At 35.5% G+C, this 21,285-nt stretch overlaps 2 protein-coding genes across 8 annotated transcripts in view; one reads left to right on the top strand and one right to left on the bottom strand.

The window, feature by feature from the left end:
* FAM13B (family with sequence similarity 13 member B) overlaps positions 1 to 17,397 on the top strand; it is a 63,376-nt gene extending 45,979 nt beyond the window's left edge. For all 6 annotated transcript variants that reach the window (XM_087887477.1, XM_087887476.1, XM_034403288.3 and 3 more), the window contains 10 exons: positions 204 to 411; positions 1,069 to 1,201; positions 2,724 to 2,805; positions 3,694 to 3,920; positions 7,349 to 7,432; positions 9,039 to 9,134; positions 11,098 to 11,181; positions 12,723 to 12,895; positions 13,316 to 13,417; positions 17,259 to 17,397. In XM_087887477.1, coding sequence (XP_087743603.1) covers positions 204 to 411; positions 1,069 to 1,201; positions 2,724 to 2,805; positions 3,694 to 3,920; positions 7,349 to 7,432; positions 9,039 to 9,134; positions 11,098 to 11,181; positions 12,723 to 12,895; positions 13,316 to 13,417; positions 17,259 to 17,376 — 1,307 coding nt within the window. In that variant the 3' untranslated portion in view covers positions 17,377 to 17,397. The remainder of the gene's footprint in view (positions 1 to 203; positions 412 to 1,068; positions 1,202 to 2,723; positions 2,806 to 3,693; positions 3,921 to 7,348; positions 7,433 to 9,038; positions 9,135 to 11,097; positions 11,182 to 12,722; positions 12,896 to 13,315; positions 13,418 to 17,258) is intronic.
* Positions 17,398 to 17,443: 46 nt separating this feature from the next.
* Positions 17,444 to 21,285, bottom strand: part of PKD2L2 (polycystin 2 like 2, transient receptor potential cation channel) — a 30,619-nt gene continuing 26,777 nt past the window's right edge. The window contains exons 14-16 of one of the 2 annotated variants that reach the window (XR_015732578.1): positions 20,855 to 20,966; positions 20,342 to 20,385; positions 17,444 to 17,507 (exon numbers count right to left, since the gene is read on the bottom strand). Coding sequence is in view for 1 of the 2 variants with exons in the window: in XM_034403298.3 (XP_034259189.1) it covers positions 20,864 to 20,966 (103 nt within the window). In the remaining variant the exon portion in view is untranslated. The remainder of the gene's footprint in view (positions 17,508 to 20,341; positions 20,386 to 20,854; positions 20,967 to 21,285) is intronic. The other variant, XM_034403298.3, reaches the window with a different exon arrangement.

Raw genomic sequence — 21,285 nt, 5'->3', positions numbered from 1 at the left:
ATAAAATATGTTAAGTGGCATACACTTATTGGAAGATTGTTGTTTATGTCTTAAGTGTATTGGGCCTATTTTCTTTTTGTTTGCTTTGACATGTAGCTTTCCAGTGCATTTCATTATTCATTTTAGTCACATTGTGAATCTGCAATTTTTTTTCCTGCAGTCTTCTAATATTCCAGTGCCATTTGTTTTTTATTTCCTTCTAGAGCCATTTCCTGCTTTTAAATCTTGGCAGGAAGATAATGAATCTGGAGAAGCTCAGCTTTCTCCACAAGCTGGAAGAATGAATCATCCTCTGGAATTAGATAGTCATCCCATATTGGCACACCGGACTTTGGATTTTGGACAAAGTCAGCGTTTCCTGCATGATCCAGAAAAAATAGATTCTTCATCTAAAGCCCTTTCTTTTGTTAGGTAAGTAGTTAATGTCATTCACAGATACCGTTCATAAGAAAAAACTGTTAATGATTTGTATTAGGATATAGAATTTTTCACTTTTAACTCCAAAATCATGAGAGTTAGTATCATGTAATTGTTTTCTATAAAATTGTAAGATTTTTTGGTTTTGTGTTACCTTTCTAAAAAGCTGCTGAGTTAAAAAAAAAAAGGTTAATAAAATAAAAAGAAAAAAATTGTTTTCTAGAAGAGAGTTTGCCATTTTTGTTATCTTTTCATCAGCCAGTTTGATCTAGTAGTTAATGTACTAGGCTAGAAACCAGGAGACTATGATTCTAGTCCTACTTTAGGCATGAAAGCCGGCTGGGTGACATTGGACCAATCGGTCTCTCAGCCCAGCCCAACCCAACCCAACTAATAGGAGGAAGGAGTATTAGATACATTTGCTGCCTTAAGTTATTTATAAAAATAATAAAAAGCGGGAAATAAAGTAGTAATTTATAGTAAATATTGGTGACAATATTGTAAAAGTAAAAAAATAATTTTGTTGTCTATATTTCATGAATTTTATAATGGAAATACAAATGTATACCTGTTTCCTCTTTTAACTGAACATGTATATGTGTGTGCATATGTATATATAATACTTATAATTACCTCTTCTTTTAAATTCAGAACTCGAAGAGCAGGATTTAGTAGTTCTAAGGATGATAGAAAGGAAGAAAAGACTCCATATCAGCTAGTCAAAAAGTTGCAGAAAAAAATAAGACAGTTTGAAGAGCAATTTGAGAAAGACAAAAACTTCAAGGTAAATTATTTTAATATTTTACAGTGCTGTTTTAGAATATTTATTTGCTCTTACTTTACAAAAATGAACTTGCATTGACTTTTTTCATCATTCCATTCTTTCCTTTTTTCTACTTAATTTTCTTTTCTCAATTGTTTCACACTCACGTTAGTATATGTATGTATCTATGTATGTGTATATGTATGTTCATTGAACAAAATTAGGATAAAAAGGATGTTCTTCTGTTTTCTTTTATAGAATACTATTGTATTGCTAAGTTTTTTTCTGTTTGCTAATTGTTTTTTTAGCACTAAAGCTGAATTGCAAATATCAATTGAAAATAAATCAATAAGGAAAATCATAAATTTGAATTTCTCTCAGAAAGCTATATGATGGAAATTAAACTGCTTATTCCTTTAGGAATATTTATTACCTGGAGAACCAGTGTGTGTTAAGGTGCTGGACTAGGAAAGGGTGACCCAGTTTCTAGTCTTCCCTTAGGCATAGAAGCTGGCTGAGTGACTTTGGGATAGTCATTCCCTCTCATCTCTTGATTGGAAAGTTCAAAATTATCTGTCTACCAACCTACACTGGATCAACACCATAATTATGGTTACTATCCATAACCTTCAAAGAAGAGGCTTTCATCTGATAGTTGACTGATTCAGGTGGTGATGATGATAAATTAGATTTCAGCTGCATTTCAGATAACAAGTATATATGCAAATCATTTTATACTGTAAAAATAATATACACACAAAACATATTTATCTGTTACTAAGTAGCACACATTAAACTTCCAGGTATTCTTTAAGGGCAGCTTCATTCAATAATCCAGAGGGGAGGTTACAGCATGTGGGTGACTGTGAGAAGGACATATTGGTCCAGGAACAGGTGTAATTAGTGCACAACTCATAATTGCACCCTTCTGGCCCAGAGTGCCATTTGTTCCTCGAGCTGGAGAACCCCTATATTATATACTGGGTCAAACTGTGGAGCAGTGCAACCTCTCCAGAACCAAAAAGATGGTATTTCTCCAAGAGCCGAAGAGTTCCTAACCCAGAGCCACTCTGTTTTGGCAGGGTTTAGTTTTAGCCTGTGGTTCCCATTCAGACCTCCATAGCCTTCAGGCACTGAGGGGGTGATTGCAGCATCACTTAATTCACCGTGGGCAGAGATGTACAGCTCACTATCATCAACATACTGATGATATCTCACCCCATGGGGATGGATGATTTCCCCATATAGTTTCATGTAGATGGTAAACAGGAGCAAAACGGGTACCAACCCTTGTGCAGAGTTGATGATTAGACATATTTTGATGATCAGATATGTTTATGATAATAGAAGTATTGTTATGGGTTATTGATTTACAGGGTTTGATCTGTATCAAAGAAAGTCAGGAGTTTATTTTTTTTTCTGTAGCTTTTGTTGTAGCTTGCGTTCTCTAATTTTGTTTTTATTATCCCTTGCCCCCTTTTTAAAATTCCCTTTCTTTGCTCTTTTTGTAGTTCATATTTTTAAAAAATTACTTTCTTTGCAGCCTTCGTATTCTGATATTGCAGCAAATCCAAAGGTTTTAAAATGGATGACAGAACTTACCAAATTAAAAAAGCAAATAAAAGGTAAGTTTTTCATAGAAATCTCTTATGGCACCTCTGCAGTTCATGCTTATTAATTACCGATAATTTTCTTTAAAGCATTTGATTATTATTTCATTCTACTTTCTAAAACAATGTTACATATCTATATGCCACTAAAATTCTTGTCAGTGTAACCTTAAATTGGATGAAACATCCAGTTAAACAAATTTTGAACCGAGGTGTCACAAATAGGCTAATTTACAGAATGCATCCAAAATCTGGATCCATGACTTTTGTGAGATTGAAGTTTGGCAAAATTATGGCCTGTTGAGTGCTGCTGCGTTGCCATCCAGGGTTCAAGTAGGCCAATCCCCCTAGCCCTTCACACTGGCCCTTCCTTCAACTGCTGGAGATCAGGTAAATCAGTTCTGTTTTAGCCGTCTGGAGGCCATTGGCTGCCAGAGGGTGGTTATCTGCAGTCAAGCTGGTTGCAAATTAATCTCACTTCCCCCGCCTTTTTGCCCTTGGTCATTCTGTTTATCTGTTTAGATAAGGAAATACCTCTGAAATAGCAATAGCACTTAGACTTCAGTACCACTTCACGGTGCTTTACAGCCCTCTGTAAGCGGTTTACAGAGTCGGCATATTGTCCCCAACAATCAGGGTCCCCATTTTACTGACCTCGGAAGGATGGAAGGCTGAGTCAACCTTGAGCGATTCAGAATCGAACTCCTGGAGTGAGCCTGCAATTCTGCATTCTAACCACTGTGCCACCATGGCTCTTAAATGATGACCCATTGGGTCCAGGTGGTTTTAGTGTCTAAATTCCTCATTTCTAGGTTTATTAGGCAGATTAGAAGTAACAGTTACAATGTGACTGAGCTATGTTCTATGAACTTGTGTTTCATATTTTTTTAAAATTCAATGTAGATGCAAAGCACAAAAGCTCAGATGAATTGATACCTCAGGCACGTCCACGAAGCAACACTCTTCCAAAAAGTTTTGGTTCATCTCTGGACCATGAAGATGAAGACAATGAAGATGATCTGCGTGTTGCTCAGAAAGAGAAGAAGCCTACAAAAGAAATCACTGTTGAACTAATTTTAAAAAAATTGAAAGAAAAGCGAATTGAAAGATGCTTGCCAGAAGATGTAAAAGTAAGTATTGCATATGCTGCTACATCAGAAAAGAAAATGCATCTGTCAAGCTCATTATCCTGTTGAATATCCTAATAACTCATTCAGTAAGTAGCTTGTAGTATTGACCCATTAATTTGTTTCTATAATGTTGGAGACAAATATTAACCTGATAGTGATTTAAAGGAGGAAGTATCTTGTAGAAGAAGCAGTTCCCTGGAATAGAATGCTTTGACATTTTAGGGACAATATGCAGATCTTTCTCAATATCTTGTCTTATATATGTGGTGGTAGTGGTGAAACATAGCCTTGATCTATGTTTACTTAACGAAGATGACTAACCAGATTAATTGTATAATTAAATAGAGTGTTCAAAATTTCTGCAAGGATAGAAGTTCATTAAATTAGATTAACCTTAAATACATCAGTAGAAAAGGATTCATGAAAGGTCTGGATGACTTTGAAACCTTTGATTTGGAAAGATGGCCTGGACAGGTGGCACCATCAGGCACATTTTTAAATATTAACATGGAGAAACAATCTGCAAATTCATTTCACCACCACACTCATATTTTAGAACTTTGTAGGAGTGAGAACAGTTAAAAAAATCATTCTGAACTGTTGTCTGCCCAGTAAAGTACTGTGATAAAGAAACTGAAAGTCACTCTAGACCAGATGTATTGTCAGCCGCCAAGCCAAAATGCAGTTTTTATACAATTTACGTCTTTAACATTCAACTGTGTCACCAGGAATGCCTTTGCTAGAAAATCTATCTCTTTTTTCCTCTGCATTTAAAATCAAAATCATTGTAAGAAAATACTAGCTGCTAGGATATTTTCTGTTTCTTGATCAAAATTACACAAAATTCCTTCTCAGAAAATAACAGATTGCTATGGAACTAGGCATCCATGTAACAAATAACTTCAGATTTAAGAAATAAGCCTGATACTAAATTTATTTAACTTGGAAACTATCTGTAGACTATAATTCTGCATGTGAACATTCACCTCTAAAGTTTGGGTTACTCCAAGGCTTTAAATTGTTAAGATTTTCCTTCTTTGTTACAATAAGGACACACTTTTTCAACTTAGATAGAACATGTATTGCTTATTCTGATTGTTTATTCTACTATTGGCTGCCTTTGCTAATTCTTAATTTAATTTGACAATGGTATTAAAGTATTAAAATCACCTCTATAAATTGTATTAATCTAAAGTTATTTTGAAAATTTGCACTCAGTTTTATACAGCTTTGTAGAACATCCCTTTGTAGGGACATTCAGTTATGACAAAATAAAATTTTATACTATTATTGCGCAGACTAGAGCGTATGAACCGATTGCATTGATTTTGATTTATCATGAAGATGCCTTGTTTTGAAGTCTTAAAGAGTTCAAAGAAAGCCACTTTTCTCCTGGAGCTTTCTTGTAATCTTTGGCTTTATTTCCACAACCAAGAAAGGCTAGGTTGATGGATACTTACAGTTGCAAGAAAAAGTATGTGAACCCCTTGGGATTACGTGGAGTTTTGCATGAATTGGTCATAAAATGTGCTCTGAACTTCATCTAAGTCACAACAATAGAAAAACACAGTCTGCTTAAAATAATACTACACAAACATTAGATGTTGCCATGGTTTAATTGAACATAACATGTAAACATTCACGGTGCAGGGAGGAGAAAGTATGTGAGCCCCTAGCCTAATGATGTCTCCAAGAGCTAATTGGAGCCAGGAGTGAGCCAACCTTGACTCCAATCAGTGTGATGATATTGGATGTGTTGCTGACAGCTGTCCTGCCGTTTAAAAACACACACCTGTTTTGGGTTTACTGGTTTCAAGAAGCACTGTCTGATGTGAACCATGCCTCGCAGAAAAGAGCTCTCAGAAGACCTACGATCAAGAATTGTTGACTTGCATGAAGCTGGAAAGGGTTACAAAAGTATCTCCAAAAGCCTTGATGTTCATGTGTCCATGGTAAGACAGACTGTCTACAAATGGAGAAAGTTTAGCACTGTTGCTACTCTCCCTAGGCGTGGTCGTCCTGTAAAAATGACTGCAAGAGCACAGCGCAGAATGCTTCATGAGGTAAAGAAGAATCCTAGAGTGTCAGTTAAAGACCTACAGAAATCTCTGGCACATGCTAACATTTTTGTTGACACATCTACAATAAGGAAAACATTAAACAAGAATGGAGTACATGGGAGGACACCACGGAGGAAGCCATTGCTGTCCAAAAAAAATATTGCAGCACGTTTGAAGTTTGCAAAAGGGCACCTGGATGTTCCACAGCACTACTGGCAAAATATACTGTGGACAGATGAAACCAAAATTGAGTTGTTTGGGAAGAACACACAACACTATGTGTGGAGAAAAAAAGGCACAGCACACCAACATCAAAACTTCATCTCCACTGTAAAACATGGCGGAGGGAGCATCATGGTTTGGGGCTGCTTTGCTGCCTCAGGGCCTGGACAGATTGTTGTCATTGATGGGAAAATGAATTCCAGAGTTTATCAAGACATTTTGCAGGAAAATGTACGACCATCTGTCCGCCAACTGAAGCTCCGCAGAGGATGGGTGATGCAACAGGACAATGACCCAAAGCATACAAGTAATTCAACAAAAAATGGCTTCAACAGCACAGAATACACCTTCTGGAGTGGCCCAATCAGAGTCCTGACCTCAACCCGATTGAAATGCTGTGGCATGACCTTAAGAGAGCGATTCACACCAGACATCCCAAGAATATTGCTACACTGAAACAGTTTGTGAAGAGGAGTGGTCCAAAATTACTCCAGATCATTGTGCAGGTCTGATCTGTAACTACAGGAAACGTTTGGTTGAGGTTATTGCTGCCAAAGGAGGGTCAACTAGTTATTAAGTCCAAAGGTTCACATACTTTTTCCTCCCTGCATTGTGAATGTTTACATGTTATGTTCAATTAAACCATGTCAACATCTAATGTTTGTGTAGTATTATTTTAAGCAGACTGTGTTTTTCTATTGTTGTGACTTAGATGAGGTTCAGAGAACATTTTATGACCAATTCATGCAAAACTCCACGTAATCCCAACGGGTTCACATACTTTTTCTAGCAACTGTAGGTCAGAGTTTTTTCTGTGCTAGCATTCTGACTTTGGAATTCCTAGCACTATCCCTAATGATCTTTAAACATGAATTAAGAATATTAGTATTTTAGGAGAAATTTTTAAGGCCTATAAATTGATTTTAATATTACATGTTGTTTTAAACAATGTTTTGCATTGCTTTTTGTTCTGCCGAGAAACTTTTCTGCATTGCTTTAAGGAGTCGGTATGGGAAGAAAAATATTTTCATTCTAATTCTTTTTCAATTTAACTATTTCAATTTTACTATTTTAGCTCCACAAGTTAGTATAAAAACAAAAATGGATATAGGATAAAACAGTTTCATTTCTCTCATTATAACATAGAAAATGACGAAAGACCATCTGTCAGAAGAAAAAACATCACTCCAAAAAAGTCTCCTGTTCTATGAAAGTCAGCATGGACGTCCGGTAATATTTCATACTCTCCCTCCTGCTTGTTTAGAATTATTTAAAACACTGTTGACATCATCTTGCAGAATCACTGAACACTTGCCTCAGTGTTTCTTCTAATAGCTTTAGACTGTAGGAATTGTGTTGGAGACCAAAGAATAAATAGGACTGAGTTCTTCAATAGAGTTCTAAGAATTCTAAAAGAAACTGGTTTCTTTTCAGAAATTTGTTCCTTAAAACTTTCATCAGCATTAGCTAAATTGATATTTATCTAAATGTAATCTCAGAAACATAATTCAGAAGTATTTTAAGAACTATTAATTTGAGAAGAGAATACAGGTAGTCCTCAATTTACAACCACAATTGAGCCCAAAATTTATGTTGCTAAGTGAGACATTTGTTAAGTGAGTTTTGTTGCATTTTATGACTTTTCTTGCCACATTTGTTAAGTGAATCATTGTGGTTGTTAAATTATTAACATGATAGTTAAGAGAAATCTGGTTTCCCCATTGACGTGGCTTGTCAGAAGGTTATCTGACAAAAAGCTGATCACATGCAACACACTGCAACTCTCATAATATGAGTCAGTTATCAAGCATCTGAATGTAAATCACATGACAATAGGAATGCTGCAATGACTATAAGTGTGAAAAATGGTTATAAGTCACTTTTATCAGTAAGTCGAGGACTAACTAACATTTAAGAGTTTAATTTTGCTGACAGTCTATATTGTGTAGATTTTTTTTAAAGAAATTGAAATTAAAATCTAAGCAATTGAAAAAATGGGGTTGCTTTACTGGTGTAAATTGAGATGCTGCTTCTTCGCAGTGTAAAATAGACACCTATCTCAAAGAGTCCATTTATTATTTATTTAAATCTATACTTACCGAGTTCCTGCATACAACTGTTAATATGGCTCACATGTTAAATTTAAATACAGGTATTCTTCATTTAGCTACCCTAATTGAAAGTGGCACTTTGTTGCTAAGCAACACGGCCACTAATGAAACATCACCTAATCACAACAGACTTAGGATATTACTTCCCATTTGATTGTTAAGCAAGACATCACATGAGAGCAAATTGCGATTTTACTGCTGACTTCTCCATTGTCTCTCCTTGGCGGAAGCCAGATGTAAAGTGTGAAGTGTGAAAATAGCAATCATATCACTGTGGAATGCCACAACAATTATAAATGCCCGTCAGTTGCATAGTGCCCAAATGTTGATTGTGTGACTGCAGGGATGTTATGACAATCATAAATACAAGGGTGGATCATAAAGTTACCTTTTCAGTGCTGTCATAACTTTGAATGGTTGCTTAACAGGGCAGTCATGAAGCAAAGTCCACTTTCTGATAATACAACCACACATGATAGATTTTGTCTTGCAAGGATCCCTCATACAGTAGATAAGGTTTGAGTAGTTAAGCTTTTATAAGTGCCCTTCCTATCCCTGTTGCTTTTATTTGACCATTTTAGGCCTGCTTTTTTCCTATCAAGCCCAATTTGTTATTGATTTATTTCTGTGTGATTTAGTTTTGCCAACTTTATATTACTCTGTTAGTTTTAAGGCAAGTCCCTTTTGTTCATTTTCAGTGTTTGATTTTTCTTTCTTTCTTTTAGGTTTCCAGAGAAGACAGACATATTGTTAGACCCCTCTATGACAGGTACAGACTTGTGAAACAGATGTTAACTCGAGCAAGCATTACTCCTATCCTTGTGAGTATAGAATCCGTTTTTCATACATTTTCTGTTTGGGATTGATTTGCCTCAATTACTTGTTTTACACTGATTTTTGTTTATTATTCTAATTTACTTTTAACGTTCACAATGACTATAATAAGAAATAACTAGTCAAATCTTTATTCTTATTTTACCTGGTCCATTGGTTATGGATAACCAATCTCTAAATTAACTACAATCTCCAAGGTATTTATCATTTACAGAAATTTTTAATATGTATTTCACTGTTGCTACCATTCATCAACAAATGTTTGACTATCCTTTCAAGTGATTTTGATTGTTGGAAATGAAGATATTTTCTATAAACATATTGTAATCTGGTGTGAAGGCTTCAATATATTTGGAATGCTTGGCATTAGAATATTAATACCATGTAAGAATAGATAAGGATAAAGAGGTGTGGTGGCACGTTGGTTAGAATGCAGTATTGCGGGCAAATTCTGCTGACTGCCAGGGGTTCGATCCTCACCGGATCAAGGTTGACTCGGCCTTCCATACTTCCAAAGTTGGAAGTGGCAATATGCTGATGCTGTAAACTGCTTGGAGAGGGCTGTAAAGCTCTGTGAAGTGGTATATAAGTCTAAGTGCTATTACTAAGATAACATTTGGGCCATTAAATCTAATTTCCATACTGATTGTATCTTTGATACAAGGGATACAAGATTGTATCTTTGTTACTAAGGGGTAACCTACCATCTAACATCATTGCCATGGCCCATGTTCCCCTAAGTTCAAAGATATGTCACTTATTGTCCAGTATCTCTCAAAGACAATTCATACATATTTTCCCAGACCATTAGTTCATTTAGCAGCTTAGATGTCATTTATGTGGTCCAAAAGATTAAACTCAAACATGTTTCAGTCCCACATTTCAATCCTGCTTTTTGGAGTTGTTTGATAGAATACATTACTATACACATTTTGCTGTTTCTCTTGCTGTGGAATTTCATTTGTGGTTACTCTGAGCTTATTAAAAGTCTTAAGATATTTGTTGATCTATATTTTAATTGTCCTTGTAATCAGGAACTCTAGCATCATATGTCACTTTTGCACATGCACACACTTACAAATCTCTAGGGTCAAGTGAGACAAAGCTAATGTCTTGCTCTATCTTCTGGAGGATAGTTTTCAGAGAGTTAGAAAATTGCCTTATAATAAATGTTATGATAATGAAAGTCCTCCGTTACTATTCTTTTATGCCTCTTAAAAACATTGTTTGTACTTTCTTGAGTGAGTGAGAGTTATTATGCACTAATTATAGTATTGCTTTTATTTATTTATTCATAAAATTTATTGGCCATCCATCTTACCATTAGGTAACTCTGGGCGGCTTACAAACATTCATTTTATTCATTTCTCCAATTACTTTACACAAGATAGAGACTCTTCAGAATTGTCAAATTTCTTTTACTTTGATTTCTAAGCAGGAATAGATATTTGAACATACAATTAAAGTCCTTCCTTTCTGTTGTTTCCTTTTGTGCAAATGGTTTTCTTCAGTTGATGCCTTCCAGTAATATCTCATTTCTTTTATATCTATTGCATTTGCTTTCCTGTATTAAGAATTCAAATTCCTTTTGAACTCCCATACTTTATTTTTCTTTTTAACATTAGTGTATACACAATGAATGTTCTATAGTTTGAGTCAGTATTCTTTATTCTCACTTTATCCTACGAATAAAATTCTGTCTATACACTGGACTGGACTGGACTACAATAGAGTAGAGTAGAGTAGAGTAGAGTAGAGTAGAGTAGAGTAGAGTAGAGTAGAGTAGAGTAGAGTAGAGTAGAATAGAATAGAATAGAATAGAATAGAATAGAATAGAATAGAATAGAATTTCCATGTTTCAGAAAAATTATGTAAACTAGAATGGCACATACTGTAAATATAATAGGAACATAGCTTTTAAAGCATTATCACCTTTTGATTATATTTCAGGGATCACCATCAACTAAAAGGCGTAGCCAGATGTTACAACCTATCATAGAAGGAGAAACAGCCCATTTCTTTGAGGAAATTAAGGTATTTTATCTGTTCTCAATAAAGATGACTGCACTAGTTGCCAACAGGTTTCTAGTATAAATAAGTTTAAAATGCTATACTTATAAAGCTAGACAGTGCTTGCACTTACTTATCTCCTGTAGTCTAGTCTCTCAAAGGAATTGGCCTAGCTGGTTCAATCAATCTAGAAAAAACTTGACCCCCATCTTGGTTTAGTTAGCTTTGTTTGTTTAATTTAATTTGTTCTATGTGTTTTATTACTTTGTGGACTAAAGATTGTGAACTTTCTAGTTACGTATGTTGGGTCTTATATGTAAACTGCTGAAAATCCTTAGGGACTTGGCAATTGTTAATATAATTAATAAATCAATAATAAAACTGTGTGCTTAGAATTAAGTTGTTTCATATAAAGTGTTGCTTTGGTGACATCTCTGGCAGTATAATTGTCCAGAAAATTTTTTCTTAACCCAATGTTATTAATACAAAGGATGAGGTACTGTAACATGAAATTTTGAAGATCTTATTGATCTCCTACTTAATATCTTCCGTGAAGTCTAATATTGGAGCTTAAATGATCCTGCATTCAGAATATCCTGGATAACACAGTTTCTATAATTTGTAAAACAGTAGGAGACCTACAAATGCTTGATTTTATATCAGTCTTGGGTTAAAAAAACCCCATTTCTTGCGCTTTTGACAATTTTATTACATTTTAAAAGGAAGGATACTTTTATTTAGGTTATAGGTATTATATATACATATACATATACATATACATATATATATATATCTTTACAGATAACTTTCTTTACAGTGCATTTGAATTATTTAAATACATATTTGTTTGTACAAATGCTAAATGCTGTAAAACTATTTTTATAATAGATGTCTTATAGTATTATTAAAGCATTTTGGGGTGAAATTTTTTTTTAAATATTTTGTTAGACTGTTCCTATTTACACCTACAATTATATTGGAGCCTGACTGGCGTAGGAGGCTAATGCCTCCTACTAAGGCAGCATTTAACATCCAGCTGCCTGCAATTACTGCGAGTTCAATTCTTACCAGGCTCAAGGTTGACTCAGCCTTCCATCCTTTCTAAGGTGGGTAAAATGAGGACCTGGTTTGTGGGGGCAATAAGCTGACTTTGTATAAAATATACAAAAGTATGAAGGCTATTGCTTAACGCATTGTAAGCTGCCCTGAGTCTCCAGAGAAGGGCGGCATATAAAAATAAATAAAAATAAATAAAATAAAAAATATTTTATAGTGCCTCTGGAATTTTCTGTTATAAAACACTGAACCATACAAAAAGACAATTTACAATAGCAAGTGATTTTTCCCATTGCTTTACTGTGCATTGCTGTTTCCATTGTTTGTGTTTCCCAGGGTGCTAGCACCACTGTTGGGTTGAACACTAGAGTTCACATTAATGTCCACACAATTCTTAACCATCAATTGCCATAGACACATATATATGAATATATCTGTGGTAGTAATATTTTTTTAAAAAAAATATGTCCCATTATTTGAATCCTTAAAACTTGTCTATTATTTTTAAGGAAGAGGAAGAAGATGGTGATATATCTTCAGAATTGACTGATATTTTAAAATCCAGTGCCCAAATACATCCCATTGCTACTAGCCCTGTGGAAAACTCAGAATCTGATGTTGAAGAAAGTCAAGAAAAACTAACTCGAGAGCTTCGACTTTCTAGTATCCGAGCAGCTTCCATGTAAGTAAATATGACATTGCAAATACCAAACAAATATACTGCTGCTTATTTTTAAAAATCATTTGTGGATTCTGATTAAATCTAAAATAGATCAGTGATACACAAAATATTATAAATGAGCCAGAAAAGTGTCTGATCCTAATAGTGGCTGCTTTGACATCAGAAAACTTCTTGAACATTTTGCATACCCCTTCAATGAAGAGTCTCCTGAAATGTAACTCTAGTTTTATCACTTATCACTTGTCTAGTTTTCTTTATCTGAATTATTAGCGAGAGAACAAATTAAAGAAATAAATTAAAAAATATTCAATAAAAGCTTCTAAAGTTATCAGTTATCTAATTAAGTTGTGCTCCTTTAGGGGATGGGCCATTCATGATGGTATTGATCAGCCAGAGTATTTTTTTACAATATTTTTCTAGGCCTGAATTATTAGAACAACTTTGGAAAGCCAGAGGTGAAAAAAAGAAATTGCGCAAAACCCTACGGGAATTTGAAGAAGGATTTTATCAACAAAATGGGAGGTCAGTTTAATATATAACACTGATTGCCCTAGATTTGCATTGTTAATAAAAGAGGAAATATGCTTGTTTTAATTGAAGCATTAGTTTTGCTGGGTGCTATTTAGTGAGAATTAATACACATAGATTTTTTAAAAATTTATTAATAATCATGATTTTTATTTATATGTATTTTATTTAATCAAAATCTAATGAGTTATTAGAAACCATTCAAAGTATTTTTTCAGGGATACATTATATAAGAGATTGGATTAAGTTTCTTTAATCATACCAAAGACTATATAATTAAAATGTATTTGATTTCTGTATTACCTTCTATGAACTAGACCAGTCAGACTGGCTTAAGAGTAAGATGCACACTATAAAAAAATGAAAAAGCATACATTAAACTGAAGATGTAAAAGTAAATGAAGCTGAAAGAGCATCTTGACTGCTCTTGTAAAGCAGGACAGAATGGTGACTATATGCAGTTCCCCCCGCCTGCAGTTCATGAATTATGAGTGATTCTCCCATGTGCCAGGGAAACTTTTGGGCAGTGCAGCCACCTTCAGAATATCTTGCCTTACAAATCTTAAATGCCAAAGAGATTCATAGTGAGAGAGGTAGAGTGATGGAATGTAGTAAAAAGATGGACCCCCAAGAGGAAAATGTATTCCAGAGGGGCAATTCAGCCCAGGTATCCTGGAGGAGGGAAAGAGAGTGAAAATAGCCCACCCCCAATAGTCCACATTGTATATTGTAGATGCAGTTATTATAGATGCAGATAGTGGACTCCTCAGTCTGGCAAGATTTTTTTCCTATAGATGTAAAATAAAGAACTGATCTTGGAAAAAATGTCCACCTGTCATTCTTGGTTTTGGGCCTGACAGGCCCATTCATATAATACGATTCTAAACCATTTTGGCAAAGGTTAATGCCAATACCTTTAATTTTGGTGGTTGAGCACTCTGCAAAGCAGTAGCCCTTGCAATCCAGATACTGTATTTCTTATTGTTTAGCAGTCTTCAATTGCTGCGTTTTACAATAGTTACAATTTCTGCGCACTTTTTAAGATGGGCCCACTTTCAAGTATGTTGCAATAGCCAAGGTAAAATGTAACCAAAGCAAAAATAGTTTTCCAAATCTACCCAGTTTAAAAATAGAAATAGCTGCTGCGCTAATCATAATTGTGCAAATGTAATCCTGATGCAGCTGTCATCTTTCAATCCCATGTCAGCTGAAAATCAGGGCGGCAGATGTACGTCTGCAAGAAGAATCCCACCCTAACAGAGTATCTCTTCTCGAGACCAGTTTGTTATTGACCATCAATAATTCTATGTTGCTTGGGCATAATTTCAGCTTTCTCTCCCTGCATCTGCCCATGATACAGTTCAGGCAACTTTCAGTAGTACCGATTACTTTTTTGAATTAGGTGGCAGGAGCATTGGATATCATAGGGATATAGATAATAACTAATTTCATAGCTTAGAATGATCTTCGTGAAGTTTCATGTAGATGTTTTAAAGCTTTAGCAGCTTACAGACTCAGGTCATGGCTTCTGTACCATCACTGGCAGTATATACCGGTAGCTGAGTATCATAATTTGTATGGTAATATTGCATCTGAAATTGACTGATTTCTCTCAGTGGTGTCGTATGGTTATTAAAAAATAGGGAAAAGAAAATCAATACCTCTAGGTGTCCACATGGAAGTGCCATGCCAAACTTCATTGGAATTGTTTACTCAGGAAATGGCAGAGGCACTTTAAACAGTGCTTCTAGTCCACAACCTTTGCAGTCAGTGCAAAAATATACCAAGATGATTGGCATCAAAAGCCATTGAGACATCAAACCCCAAACCTTGACAAACCAAAATGACCAACGTCTCAATCTCATGCCTGGGCCTAAATTCTGATTGCACATGCTTCAAATAATTTACTTCTAGGATATTCTGTGGCTGCAGATACACCACTTTCTCATTGACCAATCCTTAAAAAATGGGAAGTTGGAAGGAGGACCAAAGAGATGGGTCCTGAAAAGTCTTTATTTGATTGGTTCTGTTAGTAGAAAGCCAACAAGATTAAAAAATTGCATACTATCAATAGAGTATATTAATTGCATACTATCAAGGAGCCTGAGTGGCGCAGCAGACTAATGCTACTGTGAAAGGTAGTATTTAGCTTCCAGCTGCCTGCAATTACTGTGAGTTCAATTCTCACCAGGCTCAAGGTTGACTCAGCCTTCCATCCTTTCTAAGGCAGATAAAATGAGGATCCAGATTGAGGGGGAAATAAGCTGACTTCGTATAAAATATACAATAGTATGAAGGCTATTGCTTAACGCATTGTAAGCCGCCCTGAGTCTTCGGAGAAGGGCGGCATATAAATCAAAATAATAATAATAATAATAATAAAAAAGAGTAGGCCCATTACAACTGTAGGTTAATTTGGCAAATAAGACATTCATTGCATTTAGATAACAAGTACAGGTAGTCCTCAACTTACTACCACAATTGAGCCCCAAATTTATGTTGCTAATTGAAACATTTGTTAAATGAGTTTTGCCCCATTTTACGACTTTGCTTGCCAATTGTTAAGTGAATCATTGCAGTTATTAAATTACCGTGTTTTCCCAAAAATACGACCTATTCAGAAAGTAAGACTTAGCCCAATTTTTTTTGGGTGGGACTAATATACGGCCTACCCCAAAAATAAGCCCTAGTGAAGGGGTTGGGCGTGGCCAGCACAGGAGGCAGCCTTTCCCTTTCCCGGTCACCTCATGGCTGCTGGGCCCCTTAACCATGGCCCACGGATCAGCTGATCCAGTGAGGGCAGGGAGTTTTGTCTCTCCGGGTGCCTGGAGATATTTCCAGCGCATTCTTGCAAGCCCCAGCCCTGCCCATGGTGCCAGGCAACCTTGCAGCCGAGGGCCCTGCAGCTCACCTTGTGGCTATGGAACAGGCGGCAACCACGGTTTGCAGCAGAAGTCTGTCTTTCTCTTCCCCAAACTCCACCAGAAATGAATCTTTATGAGATTCATCGCACCGTTGCAGCCTCTTGGAGCAGGACTCTGCAAGGCTTGTTGTGCCGTTGCACACACAAATGGCAGCACTGCCGCAAGGTTCTACATACCAGCACAGCTGCGAGGGGCAGCATGCCAGCTATGCCGGTATGAAGCTCATGGCGGTGCAGTGAGCAAAGAATGGACTTATCCGGTAACACTCAGAGAAAAAAATCTAAGTGGAAAATGGTTGCTGTTGCTTTTGCTCAACCCCCGTCATTGCTCACACACCAACCAGAACCTCTAAAAGGCATCTGAACTGTTTTTCTCTTTCCTCCTGTTACAGTACCAGATGAGCCTTTTCGGTGGCATTAACTCCCAGTTCTAGTTTTCAGTAGTTTCGGGTGATGGTTTGTCTTACACACTTAAAAGAGTGGCCCATTTCCTACCAGGTGGTTAGTTTACCCCTGGAATTAATGTAAAACTTGCTTCGTGGGGGTAGAACGGGATGGAATGACGTTTTTTCCACGGCTTCAGTTTTCCAGAAGGGTTAAGTCTCTCACTTTTCTATCATCCTGTCTATCATTCATAAAATATCAGTGCAATGCTATTCAGTTTTATTAAATGCAGTGAATGTGGTTTTGCATGGCCATTTTCAGTAGTCTAGGTAGTCATAAGACATAATCTGAGGCATTGTTTATTTCTTCTTAGTTAGCAGAAATTATGTTTTATCAGAAGGAAGGATTCTATCAAGTCCCTTTTCTTATGAAATCTGTAGAGTGAAAAACTTACTTGATGCCTCCATTATCTACTTTAAAAAAGTAAGCCAGCCAAGATTTTTTAACAACATATTTTATTTTTTTCAGGAATGTTCAGAAGGAGGATCGTGGACCCATGCTTGATGAGTATCGAGAGTACAAGAAAGTTAAAGCTAAACTGCGTCTTCTTGAAGTCCTTATCAGCAAACAAGATCCATCAAAATAAATTATGTTTCTCCATAACAAAGAACGGTTGTTTTCATATGCTGCCCATAGTACTATTAGGGGTATTCTTTTGTCTTGCTTTGTTGAAAGAATGCAGTTTTTGTACACTTTAGAAGGACAGGTAGGTCCAATCTAGAAAGTTAATGAAAAAAAAAAAATTAAATTGTGACTCAATCTGTCCAACTTTAAGGGTTGCTTTCTTTTTTTCATTTTTAAAAAGTTACAATATATCTTATTCTCAAAAGACTTTTATTCTAGAATCATTCAGAAATGTTGGACCTGCTAACTTCGCTTCATCTGCATTTATTAGTATTACACTGAACTCCTCTGTTGCCTTTTTAGTATGGAAGACAATGGCAGCCAATTAAGAATACTCCTGAACACCATAAAGAAACTGCAATGCCTTTCAGAGGACCGCGTGGAATAACTGATTGCAAATGGCATCTTTCATATAATAGAATGATAGGTGGATATTGAAATATAAAGTACATTCTCCGGTTTCAGATGACAATGGACAAACCAGAAAGTGACCTTGCTTGCTGTATTTTTAAAACTTGGAAAAACCTGAACATTTATATCACATATTGCCTACAAGACTTACATTACTGTTAATTTCTATTTATTGTCTACTGGTGACAGTGTGTAGTCTGAATTGGAGACTGCATCTTACCCTTGTGTTGGTGCTCAGATTCATTCAGTTCAGTAAGCTTACACCACTTTTGCTGTATCTGAAACAAACTTATTTTACCAAGGGCTACAATTAATGTAATTAATGTATTGAACAAGCTGGACAGAACCAGCTTTGAAAGAAGCCTTTCTACTTCCATTCCCAGAAATGGAAAGAGAAGTGATCTGTCTCAAGGCAGGCATGACACAATTTTTGCATGTCAAAGCTTCAGAACCTAGAGGGTTTTTTTAACTGACATTTTTTTTGCCTAGTATACATAACACAACAGCAGCTGATTTTTTTTTTTTTAACTGCACTCCAAAATCCTTCTAAATGACTTGAGTACCTACATATGAGATACAGTACAGAGGCCAAGGGCTTATATGGAATCCTTTACACATAGGCCCTGCTTCTATGGTTTGACTGGATTAAATCCTAAGTGTTGAATACCTTCTGGATCTATTTTGTCTTGTGGCCATGTTTTTGCATGTGCCTATTTGCTGCATGTGTTATGAACAGCTAATGCCAACACAAATTGTTTTTCATTGCTTTTCTGAAAAACCAGAAAATGAACTTCAGTGAAATAATGGCATGTAAACTCATCAGATTGATGTGTTAACATGTAATAGGTAGAAAATAGATTTTAGAGACGCCATACTTCTATTGGTTGTGTTTCTCGTTTTTATTGTAATTCTAGGCATGTAATTTTGGAACCCAAAAGTGACTATTAAAATGAATTTATACTCTAATGTTTTGCCTTTTTATACAGCCTGAAGGGTTTTAGTGGACTGTAGTGAATTACAAAATCGGGAAATAATCTGGAGATTTTTCCGTGGCTTTGGTTCAACTTCATTGTGCAATGTACATTTCAGTTACTTTTCCATCAATCTGCAATCACTGGTGCATCAAATATCAAAACCTATGTGTACTGTATAGTGTTGTACATGAATGTTTTATATACCACATGCAAAATATCAATATGCACTATTTAAATGTTTGTTTTAAATAATATATTCCTCCTTTATAATGCTTAAATCTATATGATCCCAATATTTTTATAAAGTGAGTGATCAAATTGGTTCCACTTCAGAATCAACAGCTGCTTTTGTGTGTGCTTTGCAGTGTTTGGCTGTTTGTTTGTAGCAAGCATGGCATCAGTTATGCTAAGAGTGTGTGTTGTGCCATCTTATTGAGCAATAAATGGTAGAATTAGGCATTTTGTGATAACACAGTTTTACTTTCATATAAGTAAAAACTATATGTGGATATATAGATATATAAATATATATATATAAATAAACCAGATATGAATGATTGCTATGTCTGGCATTTCATTGTATAGATTTTTATAATAAAAAAAACTTCTATTGTCATATTTATATTTGTGTTTTGTGTGTGTGGGTGTATGTGCGTGCGCACGCACACTCTTTGCATTTTTGCCTCTAAATCTTGGTAAGTATAATTCTTAAGAATTGCTAGGTTATTTTTTTTTTTTTAAATTGTTTAAAAAAATGTTGAGTCTATTTCTCTCTAGTGGTTTATCCAAACTAATAATAGTTGGAAGGTGATTAGAAATTAACTTGAATTTTTCTTTTTATAAGTCACTTTGAAGATGTTATGGAAAAGGGGCCTATAAATATATCTTATAAACTTTTCTTTCTATAGTTGTGCTTTAGAAAATGTACCATTTTTATAATGTGCCAGTTGTAGGTTTAAAAAAACCCTTTATCTCCAATATATTTGATATGCAGCATTAGATTTGCTGGAGAATTTAAGCAAAAGCAAGCATGTTTCTGTCATTTATAACAGATATAAATATTTGCCCATGGTGGAAAAAATAATTTATTCCTGGTTACTTCCCATTTCAAAGACCAATCCTACAATATTTAATATTTTTTTGTTTACAGTAATTAATTTGCTCCATCAGAACATGAAGTAACTGGACTTGGTTGACATACCTGTACAACTAATGTTAAAAACCAACACACTAAAATCTTGTATAATTTGTACCTAATTCAAAATGTGTTTGCATAAAACAATAAAAAATGTAATCTTCCCACACACCTCAGTCCCTGCAAGAGCAGTAGGGACGAACTATGTGACTTAAGGAAAAGAATTCCTTTTAAACTCCTAGAATTATGTTTGCACATAAAATGTTCTGTAAAAACCTTGTGTGTTTAAAAAGTTCAGAAATGAATTTCTGAATTTCAGCTGTTAAGTACTGCTTTGACCTCCATCAGTTTTTCATTACTGGATGGAAGAAAAATCTGATATGTTGTTTAGAATAAATGATGCCAACCTGAGTTGAGGGGCTCAGCGAGATGAAATACGTTCAAGAACTGCCTTTGATAACAAAATACAGAAAATATAGTTACTAATTATAAATATTTCTGCTGCTAAAAAAGTTTGCCGTTACAATTTGTATTTTTAATTTTAGGAGATGTTCTCCAAATTATTTGCCTTCAAATATTTACAATGCACCACTGCAGGAATATACAATTTCTGGCACTGGGCCAGTGAATTAATGTGTAGCACAGGTGTCAAAACTTGATTGTGTCATGTGACGTATTGCGACGTTTTGCCTTTGTGGAGATGGGGTGGGCGTGGTCTCTGCATCCAGCCTGCAGGCTGCCAGTTTGATACCCCTGATCTATAGAAACCTTTTTTTTTAGCAACGGAGCTGAAATGGAAAAGCCCAGGGGAGACAAGACTACTTAAAGAAAGATGTGCATCTCTCCCCCTCCCCCGTGCCTGTCAATTCACACCTTAACTTCTCACTGTACCAGGAGCCAGTGGTAGAACAAATCCTCACCTCTTGCTACTACTGTTGGTATTGAGCTGGAGGGAGAGTTCTCATAATTGTGTCCAGCCTATAATTCACATCCTTCAGTTGTCTCTCCAAATCTTCTGTGTATCTAGAAAGCCTAAAACAAAATAACAAAGGAGATTGAGGGAGTTTTGGAATTTTTGCCTTTATGAAGCTGATAGCGACCCGTAAGGCATAAAATCCCACAAAACCAGAAGAAAACTGGTTAGTCACTTAGCAGTCTAATAGTACATACTGATTCAGTTACAAATTTCATTGAATTCATTGTGTAAATGTAAATTTCATTGAGTTCAATGAAATTTCCAGATTAATAGGCACAGAATTGCAGTCTAAATCTTTTCCCCTCTAAATAATGTTGTAAAGATATACATTTTATATACATTAGGGGCTAATATATAAGCTAACTCTTAAACTGA

Source organism: Pantherophis guttatus, chromosome 2 (genome assembly GCF_059756535.1).
Source record: "Pantherophis guttatus breed Tessera chromosome 2, ASM5975653v1, whole genome shotgun sequence".
NCBI classification, from domain to species: Eukaryota; Metazoa; Chordata; class Lepidosauria; order Squamata; family Colubridae; genus Pantherophis; species Pantherophis guttatus.
Note: the sequence above shows the minus strand (reverse complement) of the source record. Positions and strands in the feature narration are given on the sequence as shown.